At 34.3% G+C, this 25884-nt stretch overlaps 1 protein-coding gene across 7 annotated transcripts in view; it reads left to right on the forward strand.

The window, feature by feature from the left end:
* The window catches only part of PCDH15 (protocadherin related 15), a 1524279-nt gene that overhangs the window by 1197741 nt on the left and 300654 nt on the right, over window positions 1–25884 (forward strand). For all 7 annotated transcript variants that reach the window (XM_054690675.1, XM_054690674.1, XM_054690669.1 and 4 more), the window contains 2 exons: window positions 6207–6319; window positions 22191–22397. In XM_054690675.1, the coding sequence (XP_054546650.1) occupies window positions 6207–6319; window positions 22191–22397 (320 nt within the window). The remainder of the gene's footprint in view (window positions 1–6206; window positions 6320–22190; window positions 22398–25884) is intronic.

Here is a 25884-nt window from a genome sequence, read left to right on the forward strand (position 1 = left end):
AATGTTTTGTAATTTTCCTTATATAGGTCATTCACCTGTTTTGTTAGGTTTATTCCCAAGTATTTATGCACATATGTATGCATGTATGTACTTATTGGTATAGTTGTGAATAGGATGGTTGTCTTAATTTTTTCCTCTTCAGCCTGATTGTTTGCATATAGGAAGACTTCTGATTTTTGTGTATTGATTTTGTAACCCACTACTTTGCTAAACTTGTTTGTTCTTTTAATCAGTTCTTTCATGGACTTAAGGTTTCATATATACTATGAATATATATATATATGAATATATCTATAGCTAAGGTTTCATATATATAGATATATGTACATATATAACCCTAAATATGCATATATCTGTACACATATACATATTTACACATATGTTCCTTGTTTATACATATATACATATGTATATAGTATCATCTGCAAATAAGTTTTACTTTATTTTTACTTTATTTCCCTATTTGATCAGTTGTATGTTTTTCTCTTGCCTCATTGCTCTAGCCTTGTATGTCTTTCTCTCGCCTGCTTGTTCTAGGTAGGACTTCCAGTATTATACTGAAAAGCAGTGGTATGAGTGGACATCCTTCTCTTGTTCCAGACCTTAAAGGGAAGGTTATCAGTTTTTCACTATTAAGAATTATGCTAGCTGTGAGTTTGTCATATATGGCTTTTATTATGTTAAATTACATTCCTTATATCCCAAGTATTTTGAGAGCTTTGGGTGATTATTTTTTTTTTAATAGAGGCATGTTTTTATTTATTTGTTTGTTTGTTTGTTTGTTTGTTTATACAAGCACTGGGTACAGTCAGAAGTGTGGGAGGGTGAGAGAATTCACCAGAGCCAGAGCAGGGAGCAGAGCAGGCAAAAGGACCGAAGTACACTGCTGAGGGGAGCAGCGGGCGGCAGGAGAGGTCTGTGCACCATGCGGGACCCGCTTCCGGTGGCAGGGGAACAGATGGGGATCGAACCAGTGCCACAGAGGCTTTGGGCAACTTCACAACCCAGTGCTCAACCGCTGCGCCACCGGGGAGGCCCTTTGGGTGATTGTTCAGTTCTAGAAATTTTCCCATCTCTTCTAGATTGTGAACCTGTATGCATACAAATGTTGATAGTAATCTCTATCCTCTGGATTTCTGCTGTATATTCTGTGATTTCTCCTCTTCACTGATGAACTTGTTTAAGTTTTATCCCTTTTATTCCTTGTGAACCTAGCCTAGTTTGTCTACTCTGTTTATTTTTTCAAAGAACTAGCTTTTGGTTTCATTGATCTTTTACATTTTTTTATTTTTATTTCATTTTTCTGATTTAATTTTTATTAGTTTTTAATTTTTGGGTTTGTTGTTGTTCTTTTTCTAGTTCTTTGAGATGGGAAATTGGGTTATTTCTTGCTTCTTGATATGGGCCAGTGTTGCTATATACTTTCCCCTTATTACTGCTAGTATTGTGTCTTATACATTCTGTAAGCTTGTGTCCTTGTTGTCATTTGTCTCAAGATATTTTTTAATTTCTTTTTTGATGTAGTCATATATCTAGTGGTCTTTCAATAGGGTGTTTTTCAATCTCTGTGTAATGGGAAGTGGGGAAGCACCTTGCTTTATTTTTGTGGTTGGAGTGTCCTATAGATGCCTGTTAATCCCATGTAGTATAGATCTTTTTTAGGGCTATTTTATCCTTTTCTAATTTTATTTCATTGATCTGTCCTTTCATGAGAGTGGGGTGTTAAAGTCTCCTACCACATATGCGTTTTCTCCAATGTCTCTTTTTTAAAGATAATAAGTGTTTGATATATTTTGGTGCGCCTTCATTTGGTGAGTATATGCTGATGTGTTATTTCTTTTTGGTGTATTGGCCCCTTGATCATTATATAGTGTCTATCTGTAACTCTTGTCACCTTTTTTAGCTTAAAGTCGGTTTCATCTGCTATAAGTAGGCTACCCCTCCCTTCTTTTGGGGGCCATTTGCTTGTAGAATTGTTTTCCAACCCTTTATTTTCAATCTGTGATTATCTGTAGACCTTAGGTGTGTTTTTTGGATATAGCAGAAGGTTAGATTCTCTTTTCTCATCTAATGTGGTGATGAGTTTAGTCCATTTACATTTAGGGTGATTATTGATACATGGAAATCTGTACTTTCCAATTTGGCCATCATTTTATGATTCTTTTCAGTAACTTGTTCAGTTCTCCCTATTCATTCCTCTGTTGGTTTACAATTTAAGGCTTCTTACAATATTTCTTGGAGTGGTGGTTTAGTAGTAGCAAATTTCTGAAGACTTTGTTTGCCTGGGATACATTGCAGCATAAAGTATTCTTGGCTGGCATTTTTTGTCTCTCTTTTTTTTTTTTTTTGTTTGAATATGCTATTCCATTCTCTTCTTGTATTTAGTGTTTCTTCAGAGAAGTCTGGTGTCAGCCTAATCAGTTTTCCTGTATATATTATCTGTTTCTTTGCCCTGGTCAGTTTCATTATTTTTCTTTATCTTGGACTCTAGGAAGCTTTACTACTATGTGTCTTGCTATAATTTTTCTTTCATTATGATTGCTTGCCATCCTTCTGGTTTCCTGTATGTCTATTTTCAATTCCCTCTCAAAGTTTGGGAAGTTCTCTTCAATTATTTCCTTGAATAGTTTTTCAGTTCCCTTATTTCTGTCTTCTCCTTCTGGGATTCTTATGACTAATATTTCTGTTCCTCGTTGTGTCAGGTAAATTCTCAATGTGTTACTATATCCATTTTCCTTTGTATCTCTCTTTCCTTTTCTTTTTTGATTCCTTTTTTACCTGCATTTTCAAAAGAACTGATTAATATATCCATATCATCTATTCTATTTTCATAGCTTTTCCAGAATTTTTAGCTCCACCAATTGATCTTTTAATGCCCTGCAATTTCTTTAATTTCTTATTTAAAGTTTCAATCTTGTTTGCCTATGCATTGATTATGTTTCTCCTAGCTTTCTTTTCCTTTTCTGCATCTTCTCTTATGTCTTCAAATATTTTACTTATGGCAATTTTTAATTCTTCATTTGACAAGCAGAGAAATACTTCCCTGTGTTGTGTGGTTTTGGAGATTGATTATCTTTCTGGTTATGTATTGTTTCCAGGAGGGCATGTTTGAACATTTGTATTTTTCTTTCTCCCCATTGTTTGTTCTTGTGTTTGCTCTGCCTGGTATGAGTTGTCTAGGTGGGTGTCTGGGCTTCTGGGATGGTGGATATTCTGAGGGAGCCACTAGCAGGGTGTCATAGGTGGTCCTGTGGCTTCTGGCTATCTTGGATTAATCCCTGCTTTGGTACTTGACAAAGTTGTGGCTGGCAGAGTCCCACTGAGGTTCGTGAGAACTCTGGTGATCTGGGCTGGTCTGATCGCAGCTCTCCCTGAAAATTGCAAGGTCTGTATGCACTCTTGGTCTCTCCCTCAGGTGCATCCCTGTAGGTATTTTTTTTTTTAAACTTATATATTGATGTTTCCATTTTGTTCATACATTATATTGTTTTTTCTTAGTTTATTTTTAATTGTGAAATTAGGATTCTCTTACATCATTTTGTTTAACGTTAGATGTTTTTTATCAGTTTTTTTTTTTTTTAATAGTTGTCAGTTGTTAAAAGTCTTTGTGTAGTAAATCATCCATCGGGTATTTTTCAGGGACTTTTTGTTTTATTATTATTTTGCTGTTAATATGTCATAGTTTTCTGTTTCTTTGTATGCATTCTGCTTTTTTGTTGAAACTTGAAAGTTAGCATTTAATAAGGTAGTAACTCTGAAGTCAGATTTTCTCATTTCCCCAGGGTTTACTATTTTTTATTTTAATTATTGTAGGATGTCTCTGTGCTAAGGATTAGTCTGCAATATAAACATAAGATCGTCCTACAAGTATTTACTGCAGCTGTAGCTTCCCCTGGGCATGCACAGTGAATTTTTATCCCCTCTTAAATATTGTTTTTCAATCTTCTAGTCTTTAAAGTTTGGTTTCCAAAAGGGATAAAAGAGAAAAATGGAGAGGGGGACAATTGATACTTCCATTTATATGCCTTGAAAGTCATTTCAGCTTAGGGGAAGAATTTTGCAACAATGGGGGTAAATGCAAAAACAATTGGTGTTTGAATTTCAGTGACCAGAAGCAACACTCAGCTATCAAAGCACAGATTTCTGGTATTTGGTGATCAGGTAATGTTTTGCCTACCCTGGCTTCCACAAACTGTAAGCTGCTCCAGGAACACATGCATAGTTGCTTGTTCATAGTTGCTAGAATTGAGGTGTAGGTAGCTGCTACTGAGCTAGAAACTAATTGAGCAAAATTAATACTGTATTGCCAGTTTAATATAATATCATTGTGCAAGTGAAATTACCTTAAAGTGAGGAGATCAATTTTGGTGTTTTCTACTCTGTTATCTTCCCAGAACCACCCAATGGTAAAGTGGTTTTGATACATTGTGCCAAATTTCCCATCAAAGGTTTTGTAACTCTCCACCAGAAAGGTCTGAAAAGTCATGTTTTCTCACAAGCTCATCAATAGAGTATGATGTCTAACTTGGAGCATTTTGTTAATCTAATAAGTTCTTAATATAACAAGTTAAAATATAAGATATTTTAATTTGAATTTTTCTTCTTAAGTGTAAAGGTGAACGTTTTTGTATATAGTCCAGTCCTTTGCCTTTCTCTTACTGTGAACTATGGTCAATCTCTATCCCAAACCTATTTTATTTTAATGTATTCCTGATCTTTTTATTTTCTAATTTGAAAATCTACATATAGAAGGATATGAATCTGTGGTTCATATTTCCTTCGTTTTTTCATTATTAGTTTTACTTTGTTTATTGTGTATTGCCATGCACTTTTGTAATATCACCATACTTATTTCTCTTTTCATTTATTAGCTCTCGATTTTGAGTCATAGTTAGGAAAAGTATGCCCACTCTCACATTGGGGTAAAATTATTCTGTACATGTATAACATTAGTTTTATTGTTTTATTATTTATGATACATGGATCTCTTTTTCATTTGGGCTTTACTCTTTTAAACTGTGTGAATAATTGATTAAATTTTGCCATGTTATATATATGACCCTCCTGTTAGATAAGTTTCTAATTCACAATACATCCTAAAATCTACTTTCCACTACTGCTTTGTGATGACTCCTTTATCATATGCTAAATGTTCATGTTAATTTTCACTAGTTTGGGATTATCAAGTCTTATGGTTTAAATTTTTTTTAAAACCCTTTAAATTATGTAATTCTTTTCTCACAGTGTGGAGGCAGATGAATATTAGCAGTTAAATCACTCTGATTTGTTTGATATTTGGCAGACTGAATTTATTGTCTCTTTGAACTTGAGCAAGTTGTTTAATATCTCAAAGCTCCCATGTCCTCTTTAAAATTGAATGAATCATAGATCTATTGATGATTATTTATGTAGAACATTTGGCACAGAGTAAATTTTAGCAATAGTGAGTCTTACAGCTATTTTTGTGAAATGCATGTACTCTTACAGCTATTTTTGTGAAATGCATGTACTCTACCATCACATGATTTGGTTTCCTCTTTTTCTTCACTTTGGGAAAAAAGATGTTACATCATGTGAAAAAGTGATATAATTAAAGGACATTTACATAGGATGAAATGTATTTCAAATCAATTAAATACCTGCTTTGAAGAAATATCTTCTGTAGACATAAAGAACATCATTCAAATCTATATTTTTATTGTGTGACTGATGTGGTTAGTTGGATATGTATTTTAAGAAAAAAATATGCTCATTTTAACTTCCAAACATCTTGGGTATTTTGTATTTTATCCTTCTTCAGGTCTTGTCATTGTTTTTTATGACAATATATATAGGAAAGCCATGCAGGCTATAACTAAAATCTATGCACTAGTAAAATAAAACTTTATAATACAAAATTTGATCTCTCTACACTTAATATCTCTTTTCCTGTGATAGAATTTCAAATTAGTTAAAAAATCTCTTCTAATAAAAGGAATTTTGAAAATTGTCTAAAAAATACATTATTTTCTTACTCCTAAGCTAATTGATTGCATACAATATTTTTTACAATTTGTCTTCATTTTCTCTATACTGTGTAGTTTTGAAATTTAATTTATTAATTAAATTGTGATTTTGTTCATCCATTAATGAAGGGAAGTAGATATAACACATACACATATTAGTTACTGCTCTCTATTATATGCTGAAATCTCAATGTCTTTCAGGGACTCCTGAGGATTATCCACGATTTTTCCACATGCATCCTAGGACTGCAGAACTTAGTCTCCTGGAGGCAGTAAACAGAGACTTTCACCAGAAATTTGATTTAGTTATTAAGGTAAATTAAACTGATGTCTTATTTCCTTGTATATTTCAACTGCTAATCAAAATAACCTACACATTCTATTATAGCTAATTTTATTTTATAAAAAATATAAATTATTAGAGCAAATTACTCAAACTTTTATTTATAAAATTGAAGCACAGCAGTTTTAATATGTTGTGTTGATTTTCTTTAAAATAACTTTTATATTCTGTGAGAATAACTACTGATTATTTTTATATATAGTAAATATTCTTGTAAATTGTGTAACTAAACATATTATACTTTATCTTATTTTTCAACACTTTTTAACTTAAGGAATTAACTTTTGTGCACCATAATAGCTTAAATGATTATTTTATAATGTGCATGGATTTGTATCTTTATTTTAAATGCTATTTTTAATGTTATTCTTTTATCATTAAAAAGGGTCTTGCCTATAATTTTTAATATATATTACAATATTTTTATAAATAGAAAAAAGATTCGGGAGAGTTAAAGAGGATTCTGAGACAAAGAGTAAATTCTAAGAGGTGCTTAAAAAAACAAACAAACAAAAAAAAAAAAACCTCCAGAGATGAATTCAGAAAGTCCAGGAGGACTAAAGACAGTAAAAGTTGAGAGAATAAAACCTTTGCAAGGGGAGTTAAACTCTAAGATAAGAACAGGGGAAATGGACATGTCTGCCTGGAGACATAGCCACTGGGAGAAAGAGCCCATCATAAAGTAGGATCATGAGATTTTAGAATGCAGGAAAAAAAAAAAAAAGGTTTAAATACCCCTAGACATGGGCCCACATCCACATGGCTTCCTTGACTCTCCCAGGTAGAATTAACCTGAGAGTCCTTACTTTTCTCCTTCAAGTAAACTTTATTTTCTTAAATTTGTTTCCCTCTGTTTACTTATCTAAAATGTCTGCAAATTCCTTTTACACCTTCATGGGACAAGAATCTGTGGTGGTTCAAAGGCTAAATTAACAGGGCACACCATCACTTCCTGTGTTTGAACATGGAAAAGCAGAAGCCCAATCTTGCAGGCATGATGTAGCAGGCTATAAGCAGTAAACAGAGAGATGAGATATAGAACCACTTCATGAGAGAACATTGTGTACATTACAATTTCCTTAGATCTCATGCATAGAGCTTTGAGTGTCATTTAAGATAGTTTCTTTTTACCATCCATATGAAATGGTCATGCATGAGATTCATCTTCTTACATTGACTATTTTGTTTGAATTATCATGGATTTATATAAAACTCAAAATATACATCCATTGTTTTCTGTTGACATACCTGGAACCCTGTGGTGCTATGCTCTTTGGGAGTTAGGAAACTTGACAAAGCACTGTTTCCAGCTGCCTCACTTGAAAATGGAAATCAATTATTTTTCCCTTATTATCATCCTCAGTTGTCCTGGTGTACTGAGTACAGTGTAACTCAGTCCATAAATTAGAGAAACAAAAATCAATTAGAACAGGCCACAGAATTTTTTTATGTTTTAATAGCAATTTATAATATTAATGGAAAATTTTACAGACATTATTAGATTCAAATGACTATGTCTTGTGTGCAGTCAAGGGAATAATAAGCAAGGTATCAATCTGTGAGAATAATAATGTGCCACCTACTTGAATAATAGCTGAGCATTGTGGCTTTGTATAGGGGCCTATTGATATACTATAGTTTTGTAGTTCTCACTGTAGTAAGTCATTCAAATTCTTCCTTTTTTCTTACTTTGATAATGCTTCATTTCTCATTGGCCATAAAAGTTTTTATTGGATTTGATCCCAATTTCTGTTCAGAAACTAAGGAAAAATAAAAATAATATGAAGTATCTTCTTCTAGTCTTTGAAGAGGAATTCTGCTTTGAAAAATATTTATGCACAAAGTTTTTAAGTGTCATGGATTAGCAATTTATCATCTTTAACTTTCCTAATTTTATCTATTTCTGTCAGTGATTTGTAAACTATGCTGACAAAAATGTAAAGGTGAAACTAGGAAGACAAAATGGTCTAGGTCACCAAGTTTAGAATATTAAGTTATTAAAACACTGCATTCACAGGAGAAAGGGGGGCCTCCCCTGGTGATGCAGGGGTTAAAGTCTCAGCCCTATCAAGCTGTCACCAGCCTAAGAGGCATGAGTTCTATCCCTGGCCAGGGAGCTAACCCACATGGCACAGCAGACCTCTCCTGCCTTGCCCACTACTCCCTTCAGCAGTGTATTTCAATAGATCTGCCTGCTCTGCTTCCCACTCTGTCTCTGGTGAATCCTCTCACCCCACCCCAACCCTGCATCTCTGGCCTACACCTCAGTTCTTACATGCATGAATAAATAAAAATAAATCTTTAAAAGATAAAAGAAACTTCCATTTAAAAACACTATTCTGAATTTTAAATAATTGTAACATTTTAACCACAGTTTAAAATGAAATAAGCATTTTGAATAAGAAACATGCATTTGCGGGCCTCCCTGGTGGCGCAAGGGTTAAGCACAGCACTATGAAGCAATCTGTAAGCCTCTACAGCACGAGTTCGATCCCCCAGCCGGCCAGGGAGCAACCCACATGGCGCAGCAGACCTCTCCTGACTTGCTCACTGATCCCCTCAGCAGTGTATTCCAGTCAATCTGCCTATTCTGCTCCCCACTCTGTCTCTTGTGAATCCTCTCACCCCCGCATCTCTGGCCTGTACCCAGGCTCTTGCATGCATAAATAAATAAATCTTAAAAAAAAAAAAAAAGAAAAGAAAAAGAAACATGCATTTGGTTTGTCCAGAGAAGATCATGTTTATCCCTGCTGTTCTTGTAAAACTATTCATAACACCTTCATTCTCAAAAATGTTTCAGTTTAGATGATAAGTGATCACAATATTTGCAAAGGGCCTCCCTGGTGGCGCAGGGGTTGAGCGCTGGGCTGTGAAGCTGCCCGCAGCCTCTGCAACTCCACTTAGATCCCCAGCTGCCAGGCGGGGGTCCCACATGGCGTGCAGACCTCTCCTGCCGCCCGCTGCTCCCCTCAGCAGTGTACTTCGGTCCTTCTGCCTGTTCTGCTCCCCGCTCTGGCTCTGGTGAATTATCTCACCCTCCCGTGCTTCTGACTGTACCCAGTGCTTGTACAAATAAGCAAACAAACAAATAAATAAATAAATCTTTAAAAAAAAATCAATAGTTAAAAAGCAAAAGCATTAGATACAGAAATATAAAAGCACATTTTGGATTCTACATATTAACATATTAGGTCCCACATGAAATTTCTATAATGAAGCTGAGAAAAGCTATCTAAATTATTTGAAATGAAGTGTTTTGGAAATATTTTTAGTTGCTATAGTTAACAACCATATTGATACTGTGCCACCTACTCAAATAATAGATGGGTAAGAAGGTATTTTATTGTGGTCCATTGATATACTATGATCTTATAGTTCTCCTCTATAGTTAGTCTTTCAAATTATTTTTTTCTGACTTTAATGAAACTTTATTTTTGTTTGAAGGTCTCCAATGCACAGATTAAATGGAAAATAAATTAATAGTTTATCACGTTTCAGTTGCTCAAACCTATCTGTGTTTTATCTAAATCCCTTTAATTGTCATGTTGTTATTCATCTACCTACTTACACTAACAGGCTCTTTTCCTTCCTTTCCTCTATAAAGGGCATATTAATCTTAAGATCTCATCAGTAACCCTTCATACTTCTTGTTCCTGTCAGACTAAATCATATGCAGTCCCCTCCAAGAGCTTTCTCACTTTCAGGCTTTTGTAGATACTGTTCTTCTGCTGTTATCATTCTTCATTTTCTAATTAACAGTCTAATTTACACTGAAATTTCAGTAACTCACATTGTGCATCCCTGATGCTTCAGATACTGAGCAGATATTTCCTCCAGAAAGGCATGACACTGGTAGCAAGCCCCTCCTTGAATGCTGCTTTGAATATGTGTTTATTTTCTCCTTTCCTATATAGGAAGGATGACTGTAACGTAGTTACACTGTGGCCCAGCCCATGTAGATGCATAAAAGGTGCTAGTTAAATATTTGTTATAACAGTTTTTTTTTTTTTTTTTTCCTAACAGTGAATCTCAAACTGTAGGAAGGGTAACTATACCTTCACTGTATTTAAATGCATGCATTTGTAATCATGTGTATTTGATACAATTTTATCTTGTGTTTCTGTTTAGAAGAAGAAAAGTTCTATAAACATTTGAAATAAATTCAGTACTTAGAAAACATCAGGCTTATATTAAGGCATATTTTAAAGCTACTTATGAATGTAGTTTAAAAAAAATCATCTTTTTTAAAAAGAGTTAAAACTTTTACACTTTTTATGAGCCATAGAATTGCAACCGATCAACTTAAATAGTGCTGGTATGCCAGTTCTCTTGACAAATTATTTTGTTTTAGCAATATGAGAATTACAGGACAATAGTATCTGAGAAACTATTAAGGCCTAAGAGAACAGGTACTGCCACGATTGACTATACTTGCGAATCTCTAATCCAAGCCTCCAGAAAACATTTAGCTTCTGTTTGAGTAATGATGCCAATTACATTAACTCACAGGAATTCAATGGAAAACTTGGAGCAGTGTTTTCAAGGGATATGGAATTTGCTAGTTTTCAATTTGCCAAATCCTTTCTGTGTGCTTATTAAGTACCTGACATTTTGCTTGACATTGAACAAAGAGAAATGTATGAGAGATTTCCCTCAAGGAAATTACAATTGTGGAAATTATGCATTTATTTCCCTTATGGTTTCCATATTCACATTTACAGTTACTGACTAAACAACTACCCCTAATAGTTTGCAATTGTGTCAAACTAAGACTGTGATTTTAGTGGTGAACTTACTACAGTATATACAGATGTTAGTTTACAATGATGTGCATCTGAAATTTATATAATGTTATAACTTAATGTCACTTCAATTTAAAGTAGCATATAGTAAACTACATACAGCCTTCCAAAGCCACATGACTTCTACTCTTACTTCTCTCTTAATCAGATTACAGTAAGAAAGTCACCGAAACTAAGATCTCCCAGTTCCTCATATGTCCCTTTCAATCACTTTTCAAGTCCTATCCAGATGCCTCTGAAATTTCTCTTAGATTTCTCCACACACATTGCAGTTCTCTAGATCTCATTCTCATACATCATCACAACCAGCAATCATTCAAACCTTAATCTCTTTTCCTTACATCCTACCCATGCCTTCTGTGGCTCTGAATTGACAATATGCTATTGCTAAAATAAACAAACAAAAATCATGATGCTCCATATAGCTTTACAATACATAACTATTTGCCTCATGTGTGTGTTTGGTGTCCAACAGAGAACTTTGTCAATATGAAAGATCAGAGTAGGAAGTCACAGATCATCAGTTATCACTTCTTAAAATGAAAAGAATGAATTTCTCACAAAAAAATGAAAGAACTGTTGGAATTCATTAAATCTGTTAAGGGAATTATGAAACGTTTGCTATAGTATGAGTATGGTCATTCTATCAAAAAGTGAAAAACAGAGAAGAATGTTATGTACTCCCATCACTGAAGGATTAAATAGGAGCCTTCAGTGACAGAGGGTTAGTAAAAGAAAGAAGAAATAAGAGCTGATGTTGTCCAGCCACAGTAAGAAAGACAAAAGTTATGGGTGACTTACTATTTGCTGGATTCCTATTGGTAGAAGAAACACAGACATACGGCCACACTTGATTTGTCAGAACAGTAAAAACTAAGCCTACTTCCTCAGTCCCAATCCAAAGAAGCTTGAGCCCATTGTACAGTGAAAGTCCTTTGCACATTTTTTATTATCTAAAATTATAAATTATCTCTCAGGCATTAGTGCTTATTAGGAATGTAAAGTGGTCCCTCCATAGATATGTTAATGAAAAATATACATCTGGAAATCCACTGACATATTTGATGCATTTGCTAACATGTTATTTTATCTTAATTTTATCTGCCATTTTTTTAAAAATTTAATAGATTATCACACAAAATATTTTTGTTTTCTCAAAAAGAACACTGTGCCCTTTGAGTTCCTTTTATTTCTAAATATCCTAAGTACTAGATTGCATTAATATCCAATTATGCCTGATATGGAAATTAATAAAAGGAAATAATGTATGGTATTATCTTGCCTCATAATGTTATAACCCAGCAGCTGAATATAGCAGCTGTCCAGATGTACAAGCTGACAAAAGACACACAGAGGTGATATTTTACTTGGCCTCTTTCCCTCCTCACAAGGTGACCTGCAACTTCTTGGAAGAAAGAAAGCAATTTATCCATTTTTGTCTGACTACAAGATTTTGGCAGGGTCCTCTTGTCTGCAAAGGTCTTATAAGAGTGCAATCAGCAAATCCAAATATGAAATGTTCTAATGAAAGGCTCTTTCTGAGCAGTGCTTGCTGTATCTCTACCTACACATTCCTTCACACACCACAAATTACCTTAGATCTCTCTTTTTTTTTTTAAGATTTATTTTATTTTTATACAAGAACCAGGGTACCAGCCAGATGCTCAGGAGGGTGAGAGGATTCATTGGAGCTAGAGTGGGGAACAGAACAGGCAGACTGACAAAATACACTGCTGAGGGGAACAGCGGGAGAGACAGGAGAGTTCTGCTTTGTCATGTGGGGTTCTCGCCAGCCAGCCGGGATCAAAGCCACGCTGCAGAGGCTGTGGACAGCTTCACAGTGCAGCGCTCAACCACTTGCGCCAGGCCCTACCTTAGATTTCTTACAGGATTGCTCCCAAATGAGCTTTCTTCACAGACTTTTTGGTTATTGCACATAAAACTAAAACTGAAAGAATAGATCTAAAAACTTGTAGGCCAAAGAGGTCTTATTATTTGTCTACCCAAGATCAGATGGGTAATAGGAGAAACATAAATTCCCAATCTGACTATCTTCCAGGTAGTGAGAAAATAATCCATGTATCCATGTAGAGGTTTTTTTTTTTTTTTTTTTTTTTTTTTTTTGAGAAAGTAAGGATTTGTTGAAACTTAAATGTTCCAGGATAGACTATTCCAATCACCCCCACTAATAGAACAAATCTTCATGGGCTTTACTCCTGGTTTAAAGAAATCTGTGGACATGGAACCAGAATTCAACAGATTTAAATTGCTTCGCTGGTTTTAAAGTGAAGATCAGGACAAAAACAAAAAGTGGAAATGAAATATGAGTTAGAAGAGTTTCAGAAAAGGGCTACCACTTCATCACTATCACAATTTTGTCTGGTTGGCCTTGTTATTTATAGTCAAGATGATACCCTAGTTTAAAACATCAGTGAAATAGTCTGAGAAATCTGTGATTAGCGGGGTTTTCTAAATCTGTGCTTTCAGAAAACTATTTTTCTTCTCAAAATTGCTTCAATTATTCTTATGTCAGTACATATCTCCAACTCTAAGCAGAGATAATTATTTTTCTTATTGAAAGGTATATAGTAGCTTTGAGAATTCATGTTTTTATTACAATAACATATAAACAAAAAGAACATATTCTTCAAGTGAAGATAATATAAACTTCATTTTATTAAAAAATATCCCCTAAGTGGTTAAGTTTTTCAATGTTATTTTTGCCATATTATAAACACTTTGGGGTGTATTATCTCTATTCTGTATAATGATTTTTTTTTTGTCAAACCAAATATATTTCCAACCAGCAATGTATTATTTTGTTGGATTTATATTATAAATAACTCAGTTCTAAAATATACAATACAATTTTTTGTATTTGATTTGATGCTGTTATGGTTTTGTAAGTTACTTTAATAATTGTCACCAATAAGCATGCTACCAAATTCTCAATTCATTATTTAAGTTTTAGAGTGTTAAGCTTTCAATAAAGAAAGCTCCTGTAGGTTTTAAGGCAATATAATTTTGTAGAAAGGGTCAGGAAACAATGTGATGCATTTAATTTTAATTATTAATTAGTTGGTATTATTAATGTGATCTTTGACCTAAAGAATACTGTCCTGTCACAGCTATTTCTCCCTAAGACATTCCAAAAGAAAAATACATGTACATAGAACAAAAATGCAACTTTTTCCTAGTGACTGGAGTTTTGGTCCCACAGTCCTATTACAGTGTTCATGAGATAAGCAGGATGCTGTAGAGAAATCCCTTGTATAAGTAAGTTTCCTTATCTCTTATTTCCAAACCTCAGGTTCAAACTGAAATTTGAAACTTTGCTTAAAGGTGAAAACCAGTAACAATTGCTTAGGTAAGAAGCTAGGGGAAAGGTGACCTAAATTGTTCAACTTAGGTTTTTGTTCTCTGTGTGTAATAGCTGCTTTCAAGCCTATCTGAAGAACTCAAAATATCAGACACAGTTGAGTCCCATAGGACTATTGATTGAAAGTATCAGTGTCATGTGCTGTGTTTTTTTTTTGTCAAAAGTAGATTTTAGGAATTCTACCCTCTGAATTGGGATTCCCAGCTGATTTTCAGTACACTAAAGTTTGAGAGCTAGCCATATATTAAATTATGCGAAAGCCTGGTTAGGCAAGATAAAATATCATTAAGGACATATACAAATAAGTGGACTGAGATCCTGACTGAACCCCAAGAATTCTTACTTCAGGTGAGAAGGCATTGGAGAAGTAGAGATTTAGAAATCACAATGTTGAGAAACTCTGGTGGAGAAAGGGCTGAGTCTACTTTTGTAGGCTGCCTTTGAAAAGACAAGCATCTGTAATACTTGAGTATTTTCATAATTTGAGTATCTTTAATAATTTTTTAAAGACACTTCCTAGATAAGCCATTACTACTGTAGCATTTGGACTTCAGTGATCATAAACTATATAGTGTGGTGGGAGAGGAAGGGATTACCTGTCAGCACATTTGAGAATACAAGTTCATAACATTATTTTTGGTAACATATTTTTAGATACTACTTAATCACCAAAAAGTGTACAGCTACTTGAGTTTTGACAGAGTGAAGTGCTCAGTTACATTGAGACAAAAGATATGTTATGCCTATCCCAGATGTTTGTCACTCTTTCAACTCACAACCCCTCACATATACTCAAGAATTCCTACCATATGATTCTAACAATATATGAGGCTTTGTTTTTACATATGAAAACAAGTGTAATTGGGCAAACTTTTAATATTTTTAATTATTAACTTTTGTGTGCCCACCCTTTTTAAAAGGTGGCAATTTAGCAGGTGTATGTTCCACAATGATATAATTGTGAAAGAACTCAGTACATGTATTGTCTTATATAAGGAAACTTAGAGACTTTTATAAACATTAGCTTTCAAAGACATCCCTTTGAATCTCAAGACAACCATATCTAAATATCTATTTGAAAATTATGAACTAATAATATTGTTAATGTTGAAAGGTTAACAAAATATATTTTAATAATCTAAGTTAACAAAGAACATTAATTGAATGTAATTCTAATTAAAAAAAGAAACAGTATAATTTAAGCTTCCAGTAAAATTCTCCAAAGTAAACACTGTTAAACACTCTTCATTGTCTACTGAAGAGCTGAAGTTAAAATGTGAAATAAAGGGATAAAGAGCTATGTATGAACTTTTGGTAACTTGATGGACTGTCAATTTTTCAGAATCAGCTTCCTGGAAAGATAATTAGCCTGAATTTTGCTAAGAAGAGCAACCTTTAGAAATGACAACCTTTGTATACTGAAGACTTGTATATTGAGGGCTTTAATTAAGAGGAAGTTAGCAAGGGGTGTGGTATCTAAGAAAGGAAGTAAAGAAATTTCAGTTATGCAAGTATACATATCCTATGCCAATTACTGGTAACACTGATTTTGTTCAGAACTTTGTTATCTATTTTTACTTTATACATGTATGATGTAATGTCTTGTCTAAGTACTAATAACCTTGTATACAGTGAAGTCGCTTCTCTTTGCCCTTCTCTCAGGCAGCTGTTCCTTTTGTAAATTTTAAAATATTAAGATAATAGTGAAATAAAAAAGTTGCTTTCAGCAAGGTCTGTATTACTGCCACTAGATGATTTGCTTATGTGGTGAATTTTGCCTCCTTTTATTTATTTATTTATTTATTTATTTATTTATTTATTTATTTATTTATTTATTTATTTATTTGGATCAAGATTTGCAAAAATTGCACTTGAAGAAGTTAACATAAGGTTAAATGAAGGGCCTCCCGGTGGTGCAGCAGTTGAGCGCTGGGTTGCGAAGCTGCCCAAAGCCTCTGCGGTGCCGGTTCGATCCCTGGCTGCTCCCTGGCCACCGGAGGAGGGTCCCACATGGCATGCAGACCTCTCCTGCTGCCCGCTGCTCCCTTCAGCAGTGTACTTTGGTCCTTCTGCCTGCTCTGCTCCCCACTCTGGCTCTGGTGAATTCTCTCACCCTCCCGCGCTTCTGACTGTACCCAGTGCTTGTATAAATAAATAAATAAATCTTTAAAATAAAAAGGTGAAATGAAGATTTCCCTATAGTACTTTTCTTTTTTTATTATAGTCCCCAAAATTCTCCCTATTGTACTTTTCTATCACACAGGATTCAGTATTATTTTCATCAGGACATGATGAAATGAGAGGTTAAATTTATAGGTCCACATAGTTATATAAATACCCCTATCTTAGAATCCCAAATTAGTCAGTAACTTTAGTTAGAGAACTTACCAGTTCCAGAAGGAGGATGGAATTGTCCCCAATCATATAAATGGCTGGATTTGTCAGTATTCTTATTGCTTATATTTCCTAGAAAACAAAGATGACCTGTTATCTAAAAGCAACATAATCATACACACATACACACACATATCTTGATATGTATAAAAATATATGCACACATATATATACACGTATGTGTATATATATACACACATATGTATAATAGCTATACACATATATATACACATATGTGTATAATAGCTATATAATATTACCTATAAGTATATTTAATAGTGCAATGATATAATTTTTCAAATCTATTTATTTTAATTGATGTAATTTTGGGATACCCACATCAGGTATTGCTACTGTAATATACCCCCAGGGATAGTATAATTTCTTATAAAACATAATATCTATATAATAATAGAGATGTTTATAAAGAAAAGTAATTGACTTCATAAACCAAGATTTGATTTTTATTTTAAACATTATAATACAGGAAAGTGTAAATGTTTATAGGGATCAAAATGTGGTTTCACCTTTTTAGTTATAATAATGTTAATGCTTAAATAAAACAGGACCATATTTGAATACACTGATAGGGACCTTTTTTATCTTAAATTTACTGACATGGGGTCTTTGTTGTCATATAAATTCCATTAATTATATGTTATCAACTGAGAAGATGGGAACTAAAATTGTGAGTTTAAAAAAAAGTCACTCTTGGGCCTCCCCGGTGGCGCAGCGGTTGAGCGCTGGGTTGCGAACCTGCCCGCGGCCTCTGCGGCGCCGGTTCGATCCCCGGCTGCTCCCCGGCCACCGGAGGAGGGTCCCGCATGGCGCGCAGACCTCTCCTGCCGCCCGCTGCTCCCCTCAGCAGTGTACTTCGGTCCTTCTGCCTGCTCTGCTCCCCGCTCTGGCTCTGGTGAATTCTCTCACCCTCCCGCGCTTCTGACTGTACCCAGTGCATGTATAAACAAAAACAACCAAACAAACAGATAAATAAATAAATAAACATGCCTCTATAAAAAAAAAAAAAAAAAAAAAAAAAAGTCACTCTTTCCCCATCCATTACCTGAAGCAAGGTGTTTTCTGTAAATTCTTTTTAAATAACAACATTACAACTGTCATTGAGCAAGCCATTTCCTTGCTAGGCATATTTGTAAGTATTTTGAATATATCATGTTATACAGTTATCACAAGATTAATAAGGTGTTTTGTATATTATCATTTACTTGACTCAGGGAGGATAAGGGTCTTTCAGGGGTGCTGAAGTGGTTGGATATAGATAGGAAGATAGACATGGATTGCTCTCTTTAAGTCAATTTTCACAGTAGCATTGTTTGCTTTTGCAGTAATGTGTGACTTCACTGCCAAAAGTGGATTCACTCATTATTTATTTATGACCTACTCCATGCTAGGGACTTGTTATAAGCTCTAAAAACCAACATTAACAACATAGTCACATATCCTTTATTTCTTGAAAATTATATTTCATGGAAGAATTCTGACAATAAGCAACAAAATAAATATACAAATTATGGAATATTTTATGTATTAAGTGCTATAAAATAGCACAACGTATTAGGAATTGTAGTGTGGGAATATAAATGAGGTGATCAATGTGGATTATGTGGAAAAGGAATTTGTACCATGCTTGCCCAACATTCAAAATAGAGGCCACCGTCACTATTAAGTTTCTGAGGCTAGAATATGCATTGTTTTTGGTGGAACATCAGAATGGCATTATGAAAATAAAGTGTGTTGAGTAAGAAAGAAATCAATGTGATAAAAATATGAGATCAGATCATGTATGGCCTATGATAAATTGGAAATATTTGGGTATTTTTTTCAAAAAAGATTTATTTTATTTATGCATCCAAGAACTGGAGTGTAGGCCAGAGGTTGGTGGGGTGGTGAGAGGATTCAGCAGAGACAGAGTGGGGAGCAAAACAGAAGGATTGGCTGAGATACACTGCTGAGGGGAGCAGCAGGCGAGACAGGAGAGATCTTCTGCACCATGTGGGTTAGCTCCCTGGCCTGGGATAGAACTCATACTGTAGTGGTTGCCAATAGCTTCATTGTGCTGAGACTTAACCCCTTATACCACCAGGGAACCCCATAAATTGGGGGATTTAATGAGAGATGTAACATGATCTAGCTGTTACTCAAAATCACAGGACTGCAAACTTGAGAATGAGATTTTGGCAAGGATAGAAGTTGATAGACATGTGGGGCCTCCCTGTTGGCGCAGCAGTTGAGTGCTGGGTTGCGAAGCTGCCCGCGGCCTCTGCGGCGCCAGTTCGATCCCCGGCTGCTCCCCGGCCACCGGAGGAGGGTCCCCACATGGCAGGCAGACCTCTCCTGCCGCCCCCTGCTCCCCTCAGCAGTGTACTTCGGTCCTTCTGCCTGCTCTGCTCCCCGCTCTGGCTCTGGTGAATTCTCTCACCCTCCTGCGCTTCTCACTGTACCCAGTGCATGTATAAACCAACCAACCAAACAAACAAACAAACAAATAAATAAATAAATAAAAAAGAAGTTGATAGACATGTTAAAATAATCCAGATGACAAACAATGGAAGATTGTATCAAGGTGATGCCAAAATAGGAGATTAGAAGTTATTAGTTATTGCATACATTTTGAAGGTAATCAATAAAATTTACTCATAGATTAGATATGAAATGTGAAAAGAGGCAAAGAATAAAGGTGACTCTAAGGTCCTAATCCTGAGCAACTGAATTAATAGTGCTGATATTTAAATGTAAAAGATTTATGAAGCATTTTTGTAGAGGTATTTATTAGATGCCCAGGTACTTATTCCATACAGAGTTGTATGTTGATCCTGGAATTCCAAAGAAGTGGTTGGAAGGTTTGCATGTTAATTTTAAAGGTAAGGGGGGGGTTAGATTTTTGCAGAGATCTAACTTGAATTTCATTTCCATTTTCACTGGCTTATTTTGATTTCTTCATGAAAATAATGTTTTTCCTGGCCTCATGCTGGCAGTATAAATTAACACTATATGAAACTAAATGTAACTGTAATATTCATTCATTTTTCTATAATTTTTTGTGTTGTTTTATCATCACCATTCATAAATTGTTTACTTGTGTATATTTATTGGATTAAGGGGGTGGATTATAAGATTGTAACTTGTCATAGAATTATTAGTATGTCTAGGATATTACAATCATTAGATACAAAAAAAAAAATGTCCTGTTGAGAATGAATAGCATATCTGAACTGATTATACTTTAATCAGATCAAGGTCAGTGGATTGGAACGCCACAGGAACCAATTTGTTTCATCTAGTGTAAAAGTGATGTTTTCTAATCATAGACAGTAATCTCTCACCATGGGGAGCCTTGTCCAGAAAACCTACTGCATGTGATACAAGGTACACCTGGAAGAATATCTATGACTCAGCACAGATTAATCACTACAGCTGACTACATAAAGAGTTTTCCATGTAGTTTTCCCACATATGGTTTATGTGGGAAGAAGGATATATTATTCCAGAAAAGACTACATATTTCAATATTGTTCTCCTCAGTGCAGAGAATGGGTTCATAAACATATTATGCCATGGACCACTTTGTCAATCTGCTCTCAAATGAAAATTTAAATGTTTAAAATAAACTAGACAATATTACAAAGGCAGTGTGTAATATTGACTTACCAAAATAAAAAAAAAAAAAAAACTAAAAAGTAGTTTATAAATCAGTGCTTTATATAAAAATCACAGTGGGTTTATTAGAAACCATACTATAAAATTAATAATCAGTCTAGTGATATTTCAAAATGTCTACAATATTAATAATAGGAAATGAAAATATATAGTGATTTTTGGGGGTACGAAGTCACTAGAACTGCAACGTTGTGATTTGTTACCTATAGTCTTCTTTGATTAAAATGCTGTCACAGTTAGAATGAAGTGAAAAATTATCTTCTAGTAGTCCAAGTTCTAGCCTCTGAATTGAACAATTGAGGTAGTTATCTGAACTACTTTTAAACTTTGATGGCAAAATTGTCACTATTTCATCTAGGAAGGACTACAAGATTTAATATTAAATATTAATTTTTACTTTGAGTCTATTTCAAAATACAACTGTTCTAACAAGAAGGGGAAAATGTCAATAAAAATGTATGCCAGGGGCCTCCCTGGTGGCCTGGGGGTTAACTCTCAGTGCTATCACACTATCACCACTATGGACTGAGTTCGATCCTTAGCCAGGGAGCTAACCCACAGGGCACAGCTGTCGTCTCCTGTCTTGCTGACTGCTCTGCTCAACAGTGCATTTCACTGGATTCACCTGTTCTGCTCCCCATTCTGTCTCTGGTGAATCTTCTCACCTACTGAACCTCTAGCCTACAACACAGTTCTATGCATAAATAAAAAATGACAGATAATTTGAACCTATTTTAATAAACATGTACTTTTGTATCATTTCTCTTAAATTTTGAAGACTCTCTAGAAATCAGTAGTTATATGATTTCTTAAATAAATCTTTTATAATTTTGTATGGTAAGATACATTTTAAAAAACAGAAAATCATATGTTGGTGCTTCCCCATTCACAACATTGATCATCTGGGCGCTTCCTAAGAAAATGTTTAGAAATGTAAATTTTAGCAATTTTTTTTAAACTGAAGTGGAGGAAAAATTAAGAAAAAAATCCTTAATGTATAATTATTAATTTTACTTGAAGAACACTTTTGTAAATATTTGTAATTCCATAGCTACTATAAATATTTCATTTGTATTATCTCAGTTCTTTACATGATGCTTTTGAGTACTTTCCATGGGCAACAAATGTAGTGATAATATATAAGTTAAAAATTATTTGTGTATTTCATCATTAAGGTACGATAAAAGGACATTAAGGAAATTAAACATAAAGGAAATTAACACAAATAAAAACACTGAGTTATGAATTTTTTCCACTTTTATTTAAATGCTTTGATAGCAATTCACTTAAATGTCTTTTAAATTTTCTAATTATCTGTAAGCATGTTTTTCTTCAGCAATAGGCAATGACAAATCAATTGCTGTGGTTTTTTTTCTTAAGTTGATACTGTGTTTGAGTAGACAAAACCAGAGTCTAGGGCCTCTCTGTATTTCCATTTATTTCCTCATTTATATTTTCTAAAGGTCTTTCAAATTTATAGCAATTATTCCGCAATGATATCAATTCAAAAGAGAATCCTTATATTTTATCAAGTAAAACAAAAATTCTAATTGATCCCATAACCTATGTTAACTTTTTTCTATTCTTTCTAGGCTGAACAGGACAACGGTCATCCTCTTCCTGCCTTTGCCAGTCTACATATTGAAATATTGGATGAAAACAATCAGAGCCCGTATTTTACAATGCCTAGCTATCAAGGGTATATCCTAGAATCTGCCCCAGTGGGAGCAACCATTTCTGACAGTCTCGATTTGACCACTCCTCTAAAAATTGTAGCTCTGGACAAAGATGTAGAAGATGTAAGTGATATATAATTTTTCTCTTATTTTGTTAACACATTTTTGTTATATTTATATCAACAGGAAAGATTACATGACATGGTTATGGTAGATGTAAAATAGAGAACAAAGTCAGTATGAGTATCTTTTTTATTTCAATTCTGTGTCATGGAATTGAATTTTGCATCTTTGTTCATTTTTTTGTACAATGATTGATTTGTCCTCTCAGGTATACTTTCCATAAAATTCCCACCGCCAGGTCACCTGTAAACCATCACCCTAGTCTCCTCTGCTCTTCCAGCCTGTTTTAATCCTTCTTCCTCCCCATTCCCTGCTGAATTTCTCAGATTTATAGTTGCCTGCTAGTTTTGCCTTTTTTTTTTTCTCCCGGATCCCTTATTTAGTCACCCTATATATATTTTTAAAAGTATTTTTGAATTCAGAAACTTCATTTTTAGTTTAGAGATATTCAGCATAAGGAAGAAAGTGAATGTTTTACTTGGAGTTTGCTTCATTATTAATAAGGGTTGAAAGTTATTTAACTATTGATGGGGAAAAATAATGCCATCATAAAATAAATATCAAAAATCATGGAAATAGCCCTTGAATGTAATTTTGGGGGACTTCTAGCCTGATGAGATTATTAAAGAAAATGGGGAACATTTACAATCCCACTTCTTTTTGTGTCTGATTTTTCTGGTACTGAGACTACCTGAGTGGGAAATGTTCCAGGCTGGCAGAGTATTTCACCTCCTTAGCCAGAATAATTGTTATAAAGAGTTGACAGAAAATCCATACCATGCCAGTAAGAGTCCTTCCAGGAATAAAAAGGATGGTGGTGGGGGTAGGGGGAACTAGATTTGGAAGACTTTGGCATCTTATATTAAATAAGTGGCAATAAATCTGTAGCCATTGTAGCCATGTGTGCTTGCACTACAGAGATAGCCCATTATCTGAGTATGAAGTCTGACTAGATACAAAGATAAGAGTTCTGCTGAGTCTATAAGGCCCACAGAGCTATGATAATATTGTCCAAGATATATTTTTAAACATATTTTGAATTTAATTTCTGTCCATTTTAAGTTAAAAAGTCCAACTCAGCAATTTATCCCTCTGCCACAGCAGTCAGACAGAACTTTCTGTGATAATGGGAATTTCTGTAGTTACACTGCCTAGTACAGTAGCTGCTAGTCATATATAATTGTACAACATTTGAAATGTGACTACACTGAAAACAGGAATTTAACAATTTAATTTTAATTAAGTTTGCATAGTCATGTGTTGCTAAAACTTGGACATCATGGCTGTAGAAAATCTCCTAGATGTCATTATATGGAGCTTTATCATCAGTGTAATAAATTAAGCGGGCATTTTCAGAATTTTTTTTTGCTCTTTTTGTTAAAATTTTATAATTCTTAGCAGAGGCTGTGACAACTTTCATGTGTACTCCACTTCTTCTCACCAGATATTTTCTTTTACTCATATCTAATTTGCTTTCTTCTCTCATCCCATTGTTTTTATCCATCTTTAGTCTCTCCCATTTTTTTTTCTCATTTTATGTTTTAAAAATAGCCAGCATTGAGTTCTTAGTACCTGAGGACAATTAGTAAATGCTTCACATTGCATTGATTCTGTTAAATTTCACAGCAAATATATGCAAGTTCCCATTCTGAAGAAGGGAAAAATGGGTAATTTAAATGTTATTCTCTCATCCTAGAGTTAGTTAATGGTGGAGCTCATTCTGTAACCAAGGTTCACAAGTAACAAAGTCCTTGAGTTTAAAGTCTAGTCTAGAAGCCCCTCTTAAATCTTAGTTGTTTTGACAGTAGTCTATATTAGCTGATCGACATTGTAGGCTTTCTTTCTAGAAAAGGGCATGTACTTACACAATTTCACATCACAGTTCATGGGATTTAGAGATACTCTGAAGCTTAATGGGTTTCGTTAGATACAGATAAAAACTCTTAGTGAATCCTTGATAGAAAATATATATAACATTTTTAATCAGTTGTATCCAAGCTAAATTAATATATGGTGTAGGCTTGGTGATGTCCCACACATTTTGGTGTAGATTTTATTTCATTTTTTAAATTTGAATGCATAATCAAACATGTATTGTCAATCTGGAAATTTTTTTAAAGATTATGTATACAAGAACTGGGGTGTAAGCCAGAGGTGTGGGGGGTGTTGGGGTGAGAGGATTCACCAGAGAGATTGGGAAGCACAACAGGCAGATCTATTGAAATACACTGTTAGGGGGGAGCAGTGTGCAAGACAGGAGAGGTCTGTTGTACCATGTGGGATTCTCCCTGGCTGGCTGGGCATCAAACTGGTGTTTTAGTGGCTGGCGATAGCTTGATAGCATAGTGTTGTCTTTATACCCTGTGCCACCAGATAGGCCCCAATTCAGAAATTTATAATAGACATGGAGACTAAATTCTAAAAAATACTAAATTTAAAAAAATATGAAGTTGTAGATTTTCCATAACAACTTTTATTTCTTTGCACTGGCCCTGTGTATTTATATTAGTTAATGGTTTTATATTAAGCTCTATGCTTTGCTTATATAGATTCTTATTTATCTGGATTACTACACAATTTAAAATTAAAAATGTTACATTTGTGTTCTAGGATATTTTGTAAAAGGTCAGTGATAAACAAGATATTGCCAAGGTGGGGTCCTGTGTCTAAAATATTGGAGAACATTATCTGAAATTCTACATTTAGAGGTTATTAATGCCATTAGCCTATTTAATTCTCAGATGATTCTAAGCAGTAGGGCAACATGTTATGGTCCTTGGCAGTTTGCTTTGGAGCTGGTTAGAGAATTTTTACAAATCTCTTCACTGAGCCTCACATCGCCCCGTTTATTCAGTCACCTATATGTTTTGTAAAAATGTCAAGTAATTATAAAATGTGTATCTACCCATCCTCTTCCTAAAATTATCTAGTGAGAGGTTGCCAGTAGGTGCCCAGAAAGTGAACATGTTAAATCCTTTAAGGAAAAAGGATTCTAAAATTTCACAAATAGCTTCTATAAAACCATAATTTACATAAAAAAGAACATTAGAAATTATTCCAATTTCTTAAACTATGTGACATATTGTCTTTTAAACCCATTCCTTATGAATTGATATAGAAACCTAATAGTCATCCTGGACTTTTTTTGACTCAAAACAACTAAGAAATCTTTGAGTTCTTCCTGTGCTGTCCTCAGATATTCCTTGACTCACTACTCCCCATTCGTTTTACATTATCCACTTTCCTATTTTTTATTTGAATGATTTCCTGATCCCCTTGCTTCCATTTTTTCTTACTCAAATCCATATTACTAAGCCACATTTTTTCAAAAGCTCAAATCTTATTATATCATATTTTGTTTAATATGAGGACCTCCATTTCTCTATAGAAGAAAATATGTTTATGTATATTGACTTTCTGCTATTTAATACAGCACCATTTCTTTGAACCTGAACTTCATTTCCTGCATTTGTCAAGCTGATCCTTA

The sequence above is a fragment of the Talpa occidentalis genome, unplaced genomic scaffold (assembly GCF_014898055.3).
Source record: "Talpa occidentalis isolate TD23 unplaced genomic scaffold, MPIMG_talOcc4v2.1 talOcc4.8, whole genome shotgun sequence".
NCBI classification, from domain to species: Eukaryota; Metazoa; Chordata; class Mammalia; order Eulipotyphla; family Talpidae; genus Talpa; species Talpa occidentalis.